This window comes from Syngnathus acus, chromosome 10 (genome assembly GCF_901709675.1).
Source record: "Syngnathus acus chromosome 10, fSynAcu1.2, whole genome shotgun sequence".
In the NCBI taxonomy this organism is placed as follows: Eukaryota; Metazoa; Chordata; class Actinopteri; order Syngnathiformes; family Syngnathidae; genus Syngnathus; species Syngnathus acus.
The window spans coordinates 28,209,804-28,224,816 of NC_051095.1; the positions used below are offsets into that span (position 1 = coordinate 28,209,804).

The 15,013-nt window shown below is 44.7% G+C and overlaps 1 protein-coding gene across 2 annotated transcripts in view; it reads left to right on the top strand.

The window, feature by feature from the left end:
- spdl1 (spindle apparatus coiled-coil protein 1) overlaps positions 1-15,013 on the top strand; it is a 177,549-nt gene that overhangs the window by 38,214 nt on the left and 124,322 nt on the right. For both annotated transcript variants that reach the window (XR_005099208.1, XM_037262836.1), the window contains exons 4-5: positions 1,332-1,526; positions 1,618-1,758. Coding sequence is in view for 1 of the 2 variants with exons in the window: in XM_037262836.1 (XP_037118731.1) it covers positions 1,332-1,526; positions 1,618-1,758 (336 nt within the window). In the remaining variant the exon portion in view is untranslated. The remainder of the gene's footprint in view (positions 1-1,331; positions 1,527-1,617; positions 1,759-15,013) is intronic.

The window sequence follows — 15,013 nt, forward strand, 5'->3', positions numbered from 1 at the left end:
TAAAGTGATTGTGATTAAAATAAAAGAATCAACGTGATTTTGTTTTAGACGGTGTAAGAAATAAACTATTTAAAGTAATTGTGATTAAAATAAAAGAATCAACGTGATTTTGTTTACTGTTTTAGACTAGGTCTATAAATATTACAACAATAAGAACAAAATCACTTTTAAAGACGCTCTGCTGTTCTGACAGCAGCTGAGTGGCTATCACAGTCGAGGTGTCTCGACTTGACTGTTTATTTTATGTATGTGAAAAATAACCAATCCAGGTTCTCCGGTTGAACTGCATGCTCTGATTTCCATTGGACCACAAACGCACCACAATCGTCATCGTGTCTGTCACTGTTAGCAAAAGCACACAGCAACACACACATAAACTGAATATGTGCCGATGCAATACAATCAGACCGACACAATATGAAATCTCAAGATTCTCAGATTCTCCACGCATGCACGATTAGCAAGTGGCTGACCAGGCCTTGCGCGAACTGACCAGTGGTTTGGCGATCCTGTTTACAATGCGCTCCGTAATTAATATTTGACAATCCCACGGCACAGCTGAACGTCTCACGGCACACCAGTGTGTGCTGAGTACAGTGTCAGCATTTTTTCTAACTTCTCCATCACTGTCACTTTCGACTTGTCTCGCTATCCACAATGACAACGTCGCTGTCAATGCTACCTGCATGGGCATCCCATATACCTGCCGCTGCATCCATGCGTCACCAATTTTCTCGTCTGCAAGCACAAGGCAAATCGCTACCTGCTGCTGCCACCTTCTGATATGGAAGATATGATTACTCTGCCGGGCGCTACACCACACAGGCGCACAGCTCAGTGGCCTAGTGGTAGAGTGTCCGCCCTGAGACTGGAAGGTTGTGGGTTCAAACCCCGGCCGGGTCATACCAAAGACTATAAAAATGCTTGGCACTCAGCATTAAGGGTTGGAATTGGGGGGTTAGATCACCAACTGATTCCCGAGCGCGGCACCGCTGCTGCTCACTGCTCCCCTCTCCCCCAGGGGATGGATTAAAATCACACGGGGATGGGTTAAATGCAGAGGACAAATTTCACCACACCCAGATGTGTGTGTGACGATCATTGGGACTTTAAAAAAAAAAAAAAAAATTGGAGAATTTCCCACGGCACCCCTGACAATATTTTGCGGCACACCAGTGTGCCGCGGCACCCTGGCTGAAAAACACTGCCCTAGAGTATACGTTTGGTCTATTCTTAGTTGTGTGTTTTTTTTTTTTTTGCTTATATTTTAAATAACAGGGAGCTGTTTGCATTCCCTAAAGTTTTGATTCTCACACATTTATTTCTTATAGGTGATACATTTACAATCTGCTCTGGATGAGTCACAGCTAATTGAGAAACAGCTGACAGAAAAGCTTGACTTACAAACCAAGGTGCTGAATAATAAGATGGATGAGATACGGGTTCTGAATGAAGACACTCGGAGTTCATGTAAATCTGAGTCCTTGGATCTGCGGAAAACTGTTCTGGAGTTAGAGGACATAAAGGTGAAGGAGACATTTATGAGCACTTTTGTTGCACACAAAATATGGATGTATCGTGTTGTGTGGTAGAGCTTTATTAGTTTTTATCTTGCAGTTGGAGTTGGAACTGGCACTAAAGGAATCAAAGTACAAAGAGCATCAGCTAGAATTGACCAATAGGGGCCTCCATCACAACCTCAAGCAAACCACAGAGGAGAAAAACAATGAAGCTGCCACCTGGTATGCAGCATTGGAGGTAAATATTCGGTTGTACTTACTGTGTTGATTTAATTTTGATTTTTTATAAGTCCCACATGTGGAAATTCCATTTTGCAGCAGCCAAGAGGTGTTAGAAAAGAATGGAGCTAATGTAAGTGGCTGAAACTTATCTGCGGCTGGAAGTAAAATAAAAATTATTAATTACAAAAACATAACATGAAATAACAATATGACAGAAAATATCACAAAGGATTGACAATAAAACACACAATCCCTATCTCTCCAAAAGGCATCTTTTACAGATAAGTCTGTGTATGATGCACTGCCTGGGGGTATCATTCGTAAGTCTAAAATTGAAAACCAACTCCTTAATTGTGGATACATTAGAAACTCCTGATATATACCTTGTAATTTACTAGTCGCACTGAACATTTTGGCCTAGCGCTGTGAACTAGTATGAATCAACAAATTCATCAATTGATCCATATTTAAGGCGCTCTACAATACAAGGTACACTGTTCTTTTTGTAGTAAATTTTAAGTTTTTAAGTGTGCCTAATATTGCGGAAAATACCATAAATATTAATTTGGGGGTTAAGGAAAATGTGTGGAGACTCAGAGGGAACCTTACAGAGGAGTTACTCGTGAGAGTTTTTCCAATGGCATGAGTGGTTTGCCCGTAAGTTTCACAAAGGGCCATTAGGATGGATAATCCATGACACAGCTGTGTATGGACATTAAATGTTCCTCTGAAATTCTGTTTATCTGGTGTTTAGCACAAAAAGTATTGAAACCTTTTGTATACTGTCGTATACTGCTGTTGTGTTTTTCTGAACATTAAACAGAATGTTCAGATTTAATTTCTGGTGTGTCTTTTTCAAGTAAATTACATCCAGAGAAGACGATGGGTGGAAAAATGTTGATTTAATGTTGAGTTCAGCTAGGATGAAGTGAGCTTCTGCTCCTCCTATAGTGCGGGAAATCAAAATCACAATCTGCTTTATTGACCAAGTTTGTGCATGTCAAACAGGAAATTTGACTCCGGTTGACCTCAGCCTCTGTACAACATTTAAGTGACTGACAACATTCAGGTAACTAACAACATTTAAGTGACTAGAGCAGGATGTTATTGCACAGTGATGACTCTGAGTCTCTATGAGTGGTGAGAGTTCATCAGAGCGACAGCCTGGGGGAAGAAGCTGTGTCTGCCGTTTTTGGTGTACAGCGCTCTGTAACGCCGTCCGGAGGGGAGGAGTTTGAACAGACTGTGTCCTGGGTGAGAAGGGTCTGCGGACATGTTACTTAATAATAATTATCATTAAATTTGTATAGCGCTGTTCAAAGACCCAAAGACGCTTTCAGGGAAACAAGACGAGGACCAGTGATGTGCGGTGAGGTTCATGACTGGGGAGGTACTGACGTCACCCCCCCCCCCCCCCCCCCCCATCCCCTCCACTGTAAAATATGTCCGGCACCTAACCGTGTCACAAAAAAGGTTGGGGAACGCTGCTCTAGTGTTATTCATTATTTAATTTGAACAATTTTAATTAAAATCTCATATCAGCAGTCTTCACAAATAAAAACACTCAATTAAGCACATGGAATCAAAAACTTGTTTTCGACCGTGCGTACCACTCCGTTCCGAAGTCCCGTTGTCCGAATCAAATCTTTTAACTCCGGAGTTGGTCTTCCTTCACCGATGACCTCCTGCTTCGACCGAAAATCCATCGTTGAAAATTGTTTGGATATGGAATCCTCCATTGTAAAACGAAATGTAAAAACGGGGGAAAAAAAACGAATGTATAACAAAATAAATGGACGACTGCTCCTCAGTTGCTCACTGTAAATTTGAACTGGAGATCTCTTATTCTACAGGTAGGCGCATGAAGCATCCCGGGATCACTCGCACCCCCTGCCATAAGGCTGGAGAACCTTTTTTTCGTAGCCTTTTCAAAGCCGTTTTGTTCATCTAAAGAAACACGACGTTACAGACAGATGACAAAAAACACTAGATATTATATACATCAGCTTAACTATGGAAATTAGTTGTTATAGCCACAGTGTTTGAAGTCTTAAACAGCGACATAAAGACAGAAAACAGTTCTGTCTAACTGCATAGCCTATCAACATAGGCAGCCGTGTGATTACGCAATCCTCAGAGGAGGCTAGACAGGAAGTTGGCTCCTCCGAGCGAATCGTCTTCGGTTTTAAAATAACTATACAAATTCAGCGATTTTGGTTCAAAATGATACGAAACTATTGAAATTAAAAGGAAAATGACTCTATATTAAAAACAATTGCATTTGTTTTTCCCCTTTTCATGATGGCAGGGGCCTCCTCTGACCATACGGCCCTGGGCAGGACGTACAGGATGGGGGAGGAGACGATAGGATAAAGTTAGGAAGAGGACACCAGTTATGGGTAGGGGAGGTTGTTGGCTTGAGAAAAGAGGTCATTTTTAGACGGGACTTGAATATGGGGAGTGAGGGTGAGTCGTAGACAGATTGAGGGAGAGAGTTCCAGAGTCGGGGTGCTGTGCAGGAGAAGGCTCTGTCACCGACAGATTTGATTTGGATTTTGGGACTGTCAGACGTAAGGTAGTGGAGGGGACGGGTGGGGCGCTAGGGGATAAGGAAGTCGGATAGGTAGGGGGGAGCCAGGCGGTGAAGGGCTTTGAAGGTGAGGAGGAGTATCTTCAAGATGATACGCTGCTTGATAGGGACCCAGTGAAGAGAGTAGAGAATGGGAATGATGTGTTCGCAGGACCGGGTGTGGGTAAGGAGGCAGGCAGCAGAGTTGTGGACTAGTTGAAGTCCATGGAGTGAGCGAGCAGTGATGCCAGTGAGAAGGGAGCTGCAGTAGTCAAGCTGGGATGAGATGAAGGCATGGATGAGGGATTCAGCAGCAGGGAGAGAGAGGCAGTGTCGGATTTTGGCGATGCGGCGGAGGTGGAAGTAGGAGGTCTTGAGCTAACATGAGGGTGGAAGGAAAGTGCCCGGAGAAAACCCACGCAGGCACGGGGAGAACATGAAAACTCCACACAGGGAGGGCCGTAGGTGGAATTGAGCCTGCACCCTCTGAGCTGTGAGGTGCTGTGCCACCACCTTGATGCCAACAATCGTAAAAGTGAAGTCTATCAGTGTGCGTTTACGGTAAAAACGTCAACAAAACAATTTGCGCCTACTTAATATTCCCCGGTAACGGTGGGAAAACAAAGTCATGGAGAAATATAGGTTTTTCAATATTTGGTTTGAGGACGCTATATTCAAAGTCTGGCATAGGCAAGCTATTGGTAAAATGCGAGAGGCTTATTGCCATGTCTGTAGAAAAAAAACCCATTAATATCATTTAGATGGGGCTGAATGTCGTCAGGTCGCACATGTAGTCTAAGCCAACCCAACAGTTAAGGATGCGCCAACAGGTTGGGCAGGTTAACATTTCAGTGTTTTGCAGTAGCTGGACGGCGACATTACCATAAACTCCACCACTCCCCAGAAAGTCACTACCAGCGGGAATGTTATTAGCATTGCGAGTACAATGTCAGACGGCAGAAGGCAAACCCTATGCCCCACTTCAACGTTGCTAGCCGAGGTGCTGTGGTACCTGCACACAGCGACCAAATGCCACTCATACACCTCCATTGAGGGCATAAAGGAGCCTTTCCGCAATATGTTTAATGATGTTTAATAGCAAAGACAAGACCAGCTACGTAATCAAGTTTGGTTTTGCGCCATACTTCAAGGTAGTTACGAGTGTCAACAAAGTCCCGGACCATTCGTCATCATGTTTGATGAAAGTCTCAATATGTGTTCAAAGGAAAACAGATGGACATACACATTTGGTTTTTAGAGAATGACTGTGTGAATCAACATATTTTGGTTCTGAATTTCTGGGACATGCAGGGGCAGATGATCTATCAGAGCATCAAAGGAAGTCTATTTTCATGTGTAAGAAATAGCGAATCAAGAACAAAAAATAAATATAATACAATACAATGCATGCTAAAAACATACTGTTTTTCTAACTTATCTCACCTGCCCCATGTTATACCTCTGGAAAATGTCCAGCCATATTTGTAGTCTAAGGTTGTCCGTGTGTGTGTGCGTGTGTGCGTGTGTGTGTGCGCGTGTGCGCGCGTGTGCGTGTGTGTGTGCGCGCGTGTGCGTGTGTGTGTGTGTGCGCGCGCGCGCGTGTGCGTGCGCGCGCGTGCGTGTGAGAACTGTCAGTAAACAGTGTTGGTAAAATTACTTCCAAAATGTCATCAATTACAGTTACTAGTTGCCTTTCCAAAAAAGTAATTGAGTTAGTATTGGAATTACTCCTTCATATATGAAACTAGTCCAAGGGAAAGTAATTATTGCATTACTTTTCCAAAAATGTTCAATTATGTATAAGAATTCAGATTTTTGAGCAGGTGTCATTTCAGTTGCATGGAGTAGAACAGCATGGACCAGTACTTCCATTAACTAAATATTTATTGAACAACAATTTAAAGCATAAAATAAATGATACATTGTCATACAACTTCCTGATAATTGTTCACACCGGTCAGACATACACAATACACACTTTTCCATTTATTTTTTTTTTACGGCAGAACTCCTCTGATGGGAGGAAAAAAAGTTACAGCACGGAATGGCCGACAATTCACTATAGTATGGTAATGTAAACAAGGTCGTGTCTTTGTACAGTCCAACAGCAGTGCCTCCCCAGTCATGAACCTCACCACACGTCACTGCCTGTGTCCAACTTCTTTAACGCATTAGTTTTTTCTTCTAAGGACAAAGGTGTCTGGACAAATCAGACTCACACCAGATTAGTTCAATTTTAACCAATTACTGTATTGGCCCCAATATAAGACGATGTTTTTTGCATTGAAATAAGACTGAAAAAGTGGGGGTCGTCTTACATTCGGGGTCTATACATTATACCAATTCACAACGCTAGATGGCGCCAGATATCTTTAAAGCAAATGCTGAACTTAACTCCCCAGGCAAAAGCGAACCCCTGTCACGAAGAATAAAAATAAAAATAGCGGTAGCACGAAGAAGAAAAATAAAAAATAGCGGTAAGAAAATAGAGAAGAAAATAAGAGAAGAGATAACAGAAAATGGAGAAACTGTTAGACCAGGGGTGGGCAAACCTTTTGACTCGCGGGCCGAACTGGGTTCTAAATTTGGACCGGAGGGCCGAACCAGTAGCAGATGGACGTAGTGTTTGTGTGAAGTAATATAAACGACCTGTAAAGGTCATTGCATAAAAGATTTTGGCCTTTAGTAGGTAGTAAAGCATGGATATTCCAAACAAGTTTTTTGAAAACAAATGCATTTATTAACAGCATTAAAAAAAAAAAAAAAAAAATTTACTAAAAAACTGCTATCAGTGATTCTCATAAAATACGACACTGTTATTCATAATAACAGTCTCCATCACTTCAGTGCCTGCAGGTCAGATTAATGAAAGATTTTTATCTTATGAGATCACATCAAACGGCAAACCTTCTGACCAAATATATCATCTTGAAGAATCGGTGAAAGCATACATCCAAATAAAGTAATCAAAACGGCAACACGGTGAGGGGTATCTGAACATCAGAGCAGAGTTTTAACTCACAAACACCTGGTAACAGAGGTGAGGAAACGGGAAACACTTCCTTAAAGTAAGCCTTAAGAACTTTACAGGTTAAGGTTAGTCGCAAACAGGTGGTGCATCAATGTCCTTGAGCATCCTGCATTGTTTGAAAATGAGAATGGTCGCTAGTTTCAATCCCTGCTATGTGTACAAATCATATTCAAAATGCATTTTTTTACAACAAACTTGAGAGCCTCCCCTTCATTTTCAGTGGGAACAGTGTTGTTGGTCTCCCTTTTTTGCTAGTGCGTCATAGTCTGGAGTAAAATCTGTTGTGGCAATTCTTAGGAGAGATCCGAGGTGTTGGTCCGTTTACCTCGATCTGTGACGGGTTGATGTTGATGTGGCTGAACGTCACGTCGCGTACGTCGAGCCAAATTGGCCACTCTTTTTTAAACACTCGGCACTGTGTCCACCTTGCTTTTCCTTGGGCGACTCATTTTAATAGAAGGATTCCAGGGGAAGGTTTGTGGGTGGCTTTAGCGTAAAACTGTATCTGAAAGCTCAGCGCGCGAATTACAAGAATGCTGTCGTCACAGCCCACGCTCTAAATTCGGGACTAATACAAATAGAGCGCGAGTGCGCCATGTCCGTACTACTGAGTACGTACACGCACTTGCAAGTGTGCACCGAGCTTTCTGACACGGCTTCCGGTAGTAAATGCGCAGGCGAGCGGTTCCCCATCTACTGGGGAAACGCAGTTATTGCATGCAAAATGACCAAAAAAAATGTTTAATAATACAATTTATTCAGGGTTGGCGGGCCGGACTAAACGGTCCCGTGGGCCGGATGTGGCCCGCGGGCCGTAGTTTGCCCACCCCTGTGTTAGACTGTTGTTTGTGTCTATGCACCAAACGGCAGCTCAGAGTACCCACCCTTTTTGGAGACCCTGGAAGAAGTGCTGGAGAGCGCTCCTTCTGGGGACTCCATCGTTCTACTGGGTGACTTCAATGCTCACGTGGGCAATGACAGTGAGACCTGGAAGGGCGTGATTGGAAGGAACGGCCCCTCCGATCTGAACCCGAGCGGTGTTCTATTATTGGAACTCTGTGCTCAACACGAATTGTAATAATGAACACCATGTTCAAGCATAAGGGTGTCCATGTCTGCACTTGGCACCAGGACACCCTAGGCCGCAGTTCGATGATCGACTTTGTAGTCGTGTCATCGGATTTGCGGCCGCATGTTTTGGACACTCGGGTGAAAAGAGGGGCGGAGCTGTCAACTGATCACCCCCTGTTGGTGGGTTGGCTCCGATGGCAGGGGAAGATGCCGGTCCGACCTGGCAGGCCCAAACGTACTGTGAGGGTCTGCTGGGAACGTCTGGCAGAATCCCCTGTCAGGAAGAGCTTCAACTCCCACCTCCGGCAGAGCTTTTCCCACGTCCCGGAGGAGGCGGGGGACTTTGAGTCCGAGTGGACCTTGTTCCGCGCCTCCATTGTTGAGGCAGCCGACCGGAGCTGTGGCCGTAAGGTCGTTGGTGCCTGTCGTGGCGGCAATCCCCGAACCCGCCGGTGGACACCGGCGGTAAGGGATGCCGTCAAGCTGAAGAAGGAGTCCTATCGGGCCGTTTTGGCCTGCGGGACTCATGATCAGCTGACAGGTACCGGATGGCCAAGCGGAACACAGCTTCAGCAGTAGCTGAGGCAAAAACCCGGGCGTGGGAGGAGTTTGGCGAGGCCATGGAGAATGACTTCCGGACGCCTTCAAGGAAATTCTGGTCCACCATCCGGTGTCTTAGGAGGGGGAAGCAGTGCACCGTCAACACTGTTTACAGTGGAGATGGCGTGCTGCTGACCTCGACTCGGGACGTCATGAGTCGGTGGAGAGAATACTTCGAAGACCTCCTCAGTTCCACCTACACGCCTTCCATTGTGGAAGCAGGGCCTGGAGACTCTGAGGCGGACTCTCCAATCTCTGGGGTCGAAGTCACTGAGGTAGTTAAAAACCTCCTCAGGGGCAAGGCCCCAGGGGTGGATGAGATCCGCCCGAAGTGCTTAAAGGTTCTGGATTATGTGGGGCTGTCATGGCTGACATGCCTCTACACCATTGCGCGGACATCGGGGACGGTGCCTCTGGATTGGCAGACTGGGGTGGTGGTTCCCCTCTTTAAAAAGGGGACTGGAGGGTGTGTTCCAATTACAGGGGACTCACACTCAGCCTCCATGGTAAGGTCTATTCAGGGGTGCTGGAGAGGAGGGTCCGTTGGGAGGTCGAACCAGTGTGGCTTTCTTCCTGGCTGTGGAACAGTGGACCAGCTCTACACCCTCGGCAGGATCCTCGAGGGGGCATGGGAGTTCGCTCAACCAGTCCACATGTGTTTTGAGGACTTGGAGAATAGGGGTGGGAATCTTGAGGCACCTCACGATTCAATTAGGATTACGATTCAGAGGCTACGATTCGATTATAAAACGATTATTGATGCATTTTTAATTTATGTATATGATGCACTTTTTCCATATTTCTTTTTGTCTCACTGAATGAGCATTCATCACTTGCAGTTAAAAAAACACTGCATTTGTAATAAGAAACAAAGAGTTTATTAACCTTTATGGAAATATCCATTGGAATGCAAATGCATGAACATTTGAACTCTAGTGTACAGCTCAAGGTGCTTTTTCATGTGTTACAAATTAAACAAAAGTGCTCTTAGGCTTAAATGAGCGACTACTTCAGTACCAACAGCTCAAAACAGTAAATAAAAAAACTCAAGTCTCATTTTGTATCAGAAGCTTAACAGTACATTCAATTTTCAATCAAATAAATGGTAGAATTTTGTCAAAAGATATTGTTTTTAACCACTCAAAACTGCTCTCAGGCTTAAATGAGCGACTACTTCAGTACCAACAGCTTAAAACAGTAAACAAAAAACTCAACTCTCATTTTGTATCAGCAGCTTAACAGTACATTCAATTTTCAATAAAATAAATGGTAGCATTTTGTAGAAAAATACTGTTTTAACCAGGGCTGTGGACTCGGACTCGGGGACTCGGACTCGGTCGGACTCGGTCATTTTTGCCGGACTCGGTGCTGATTTTGACCGAGTCCACCGAGTCCGACAATAAAAAAAATACGTTAAATTTTATTTTCATCATGCTGCTGAGAATGCGCGTCGGACACTAACAGCAATGCCAATCAGCCAAGTCAGCGTAGAGCGCCTGTTTTCCGGGCTCAAGTTTATCATGTCTGATCAGCGCGGCGCGATGAAGGCTGACTTGGTTGAGGCGATTTTGTTCCTAAGAACAAACTCAAGTCGTTGAATTGAAACTTGAAAGTATCTGTTTATTGTATTCGTTTATATGTTTAATAAAGACAAAGCCATCACAAAACTGTTGTAATTATTTAGATTTTGATCTAAATTAGCCTTGAATAAAGACTAAGCAGTCACATGAATTAACAGAAAAAATGGACAGCCGGACTCGGACTCGGTGGTCAAGAGGCCGGACTCGGACTCGGTGCAAAAATCCGACCGAGTCCGCAGCCCTGGACTTTTAACCACTCAAAAGTGCTCTCAGGGTTAAATGAAAGACAATGTGTACTACTACTTCAGTACAAACGGCTTATAAAAGTGCTTTTCTGCTTTTTAAGTTGTGTAAACATGAACGAGTTTCCCTGAGGTACAAATAAAAAAACTCAAGTCCATTTGCATCCGAATCAACAATTTGTATGATAGGTCAAGTGTGCTAGTGAGAAAATTCCATGTTCTTGTATAAGAACAGGAGTTGATCCACATGCTCAGATGAGAGTGCGCTGCGTTGTGCAGTGATGATTTCTCCTGCAGTCAAAAAAACTCGTTCTGCAGCAACACTGGTGCCTGGAATACACAGGTACCTCTTCGCAAGCCTGGAAATAAGAGGAAAATGGACTGCATTCCTTGAGCCCTGGCGTAGGCAGATCGGGGCTGTGGCTGCCTTTCGGCTTGAGTGACGTGCTTCCCCAGCAGATCCTCCAACAGGGAAGATGACAAAGATCTTTGTTCCTCTTCCATGTCTGTTTGGTGGGTCCTCTTCCCCTGCAGCAGGTGTTTGTTCCTCGTAAACAAATAATGAGGAAAACGTGTAAACAGAAAGGCTCAAATGTTTATCACAACTTCATTGTTAAATTGACATTTGATACAAATGTTTGAATTTGATATTGAATTATGTACAAAATAAATACATGTTATATTATGCAGAATATGCACAGAGTAACACTTTACAGGGAATATTATATAATACAATATAATAAAAATTGCAGAATTACTTGGAGTTGTGCAGCAGCCTCAACAGCCACTCTGTCATAGGTCTCCTCTCTGTCCTCCTCCGACAGGAAGGGCAGGCTTTTAAACCGAGGGCCGAGGGCAGCAGCTATCTGAAGAGTTTGCTTCTCCTGCTCGATGCTGTATCTCTTGCTGAGGTCCTCGTGTATGGCTGTCTTTATTTCCCTGACCAGTGGAGACATCCCAGGACTGTCCTTTATCTCATTGAGGAGTTTACCTTGCAGAGGAGCAATTAGAGAAATGGTGGGGCTTCTCTCTGTTGACATGACGGTTGTTGCATCCTTCAGGGGCTTGAGGTCTGCTATGATATCCTCAGCATTTGTAACATCAGCCTCACTGAGTGTACATACTAGGTCTTTCTCTGATCTTCTCACTTGAGGGGAGAGGAGTGTGGCGGTGATGGCAGGCTGCTGCTCCAAAAACCTGCTCACCATCTCAAAGGCACTATTCCATCTAGTAGACAGCAGTCTACCTTCAGTTTGTTCTTGGGGATGTTAAGCAGCTTCTGGTTCTCTTCAAGCTGATGTGCACCGACTGTGCTGCGGTGGAAAAAAATGCCGATGCGTCTCACTCTTCCTAGCAGTCTGGCCACACTTGGCACCTTCAGGGCACGTTGAGCCGCAAGGTTCAGCCTGTGGGCGTAGCATTTCAGATGGCTGAAGTTACCCAGCTGGGCAGCGACAACCATATTAGCTGCGTTGTCTGTAACTAGAACAACTTCTTCATTTGCGATGTTCCATTCATTTAAAGCACTGCTTAGCAGCTCAGCCATATTAGCACCCGTGTGGCTTTCATGCATTGCTCTTGTTTGACGCACGTGAATCTGCCACAACAAATGACTTGGTGGCAACAGACGTCCACGCATCACATGTAACGGCGACAGTCTGCATTCAACAGCGATGATGTTATTTCTGCTTTAGTCTGCTTGTAGAGTGCCGGGACGGCCGTGTCTGTGAAATAGCGTCGGGATGGGATGACGTACCTCGGCTCCGTTCCCTCCATCATTAACCGAAGTACCCGATTCGCTACAACCGAGTACGGTTACAAACCCATTGCAATGAAATCCGCGATGCCTTTCGTAATTCGCTTGGCCTTTTGCGATGTGTTTGGCAGCTTACTCAGAGCGTCCTCAATTGTTCTCTGGCTGCTAGTAGCAACAGCAGCAGCCGGCTTTCCCACCTCCTCTGTAGGGTGGAATCGTGCTGTGACTTCTCATATTCGTTGTGTTGCCAAAGTATTTTATTTTACCGCGACAAATCTTGCATACAACGTAGCTTTTGTTCAATTCATTTCCTCTGTCAACATTGTAGAATCCAAAATGATTCCACACGTCTGCTTTTAAATTTTTAGGAGCAGGTCGGATCTCTCGGCGAAGTGGGTTGAATATCTCTATCTGGAGGAGTGTACTGCGGAAGTGTGCTGAGTGTGCCACTGTGCTCTCGGTCCGTTCCGCATAGCGTCTCGGAGAATGCACTTACTGTATTTTAGTTCCGCTTTACTTGGCATATTTAAATAATTGGGATTTGGATGTTTGTGAATCGTCCTCGATTCTTCCACGGCCAAATCGCGATTAATCTAAAAACCGGAAATTTCCCCCACCTCTATTGGAGAAGTCGTTCGACCGTGTCCCTAGGGAAGTTCTGTGGAGGGTGCTTCGGGAGTACAGGGTGCCGAGCCAACTGATAAGGGCGGTTCGGTCCCTGTATCACCGATGCCAGAGTTTGGTCCGCATTTCCGGCAGTAAGTCGGATTCGTTCCCATTGAGGGTTGGACTCCGCCAAGGCTGCCCTTTGTCACTGATTCTGTTCATAATTTTTATGGACAGAATTTCTAGGCGCAGCCGAGGCGTTGAAGGTGTCCGGTTTGGGGACCTCAGCATCGCGTCTCTACTTTTTGCAGACGATGTGGTGCTGTTGGCTTCTTCAAGCCGTGATCTCCAGCTCTCATTGGAGCGGTTCGCAGCCGAGTGTGAAGCGGTCAGGATGAGAGTAAGCACCTCCAAATCCGAGTCCATGGTCCTCGGTCGGAAAAGAGTGGAATGCCCTCTCCGGATCGGGGATGAGATCCTGCCCCAAGTGGAGGAGTTCAAGTATCTTAGGGTCTTGTTCCCGAGTGAGGGCAGGATGGCGCCCGAGATCGACAGGCGGATCGGTGTGTTGCTATGATCGTGTGCGTCTTTGACACAAAGTGAGGATATACATTTCATTGTCACTATTGTCTACTGATGTGCAGTTTGTCTGAACGTGGTTTGTTTCGTGTGTGCGCCGTTTGATAGCTTCGGCGCGCTCCTTTAAGTTTTCCTTGCATCGTACGAGTAGCTGTTACGCAGCGCCACGGCGACTACCGGTCGCCAGCAAATGTATATTTTGTTGTCGGAATGACTTATATTTGGTGTGTTGGCGAGAGTATTTCATTTATGGTTATTTAGTATAGCAGAACCGTTATGCGCAGTTAGTTATGTAATGTGTGCCGTCGACTAGTGTTGTGTGACGTCAGAAGTTGAGCGTTGACTTACGTGCTGTATTTCTGTCTGTTGCAGAACCACACCCACACACACACCACACACACCCTTCACACACTTCACACAAGAATCACACACACAAGAATCACATTCACACACCCAAACACTCACCCATGTACACTACACACACCTGCTCTCACATCCTTAAAACCAAACGTGTGCCTATACGCTTTTGCCAGTTTTTCTGTACTATGCCCCTATGAGCCACAGTGCTTGTTACTTTTTTGCCAATAATTCAGTAAAGCAATCAAAACTGAACCATGTGTTCCCACCTGATTTCTGACCGACACCTGGGGGCGAAAAGAGCATAACCATCCGAGCCAACCCCCTATACTCCTCAGGCTCCCCAACAGAAACAGTAGGTTTATTTACATTTCAAAAAACAGAAGCCATTCATTCACAAATGTGATTGCACTTTAGTTTACATATTTAAATGTTCAGATATTAAGATGATAGACAGTTTTTGCATGATTTGAATGAGGCAAAATAACATGCTTTTTCTTTCGAATATATTGTTATAATCATTTGTTTCAAATGTACTGTAAATATTTTCTGTATAAAAATTAAATTTGGTGTTCAAATAGTCTTTTTTCAAACTTGAGTCTTGAAAAAGAGGGGGTCGTCTTATAATCAGGGTCGTCTTATATTCGGGCCAATACGGTATTAAGTCTGCGTTCAGGAAAAAGCAATACGGCACCGGGCGTTCTCCCCAAGACATGGAAGAACTGCGCCCCTCAAAACAACTCACACATTTTTATACACGTCACATTGTTTCACAACAAAAGATGGAGACTATTAGTCTCGTCCTTTTTTGGATATCTTAAAGTCAAGTTCTTCCCCTTACCCAAACGGCCTGCTACATCTTGTAGCAGGTATCCTTGTT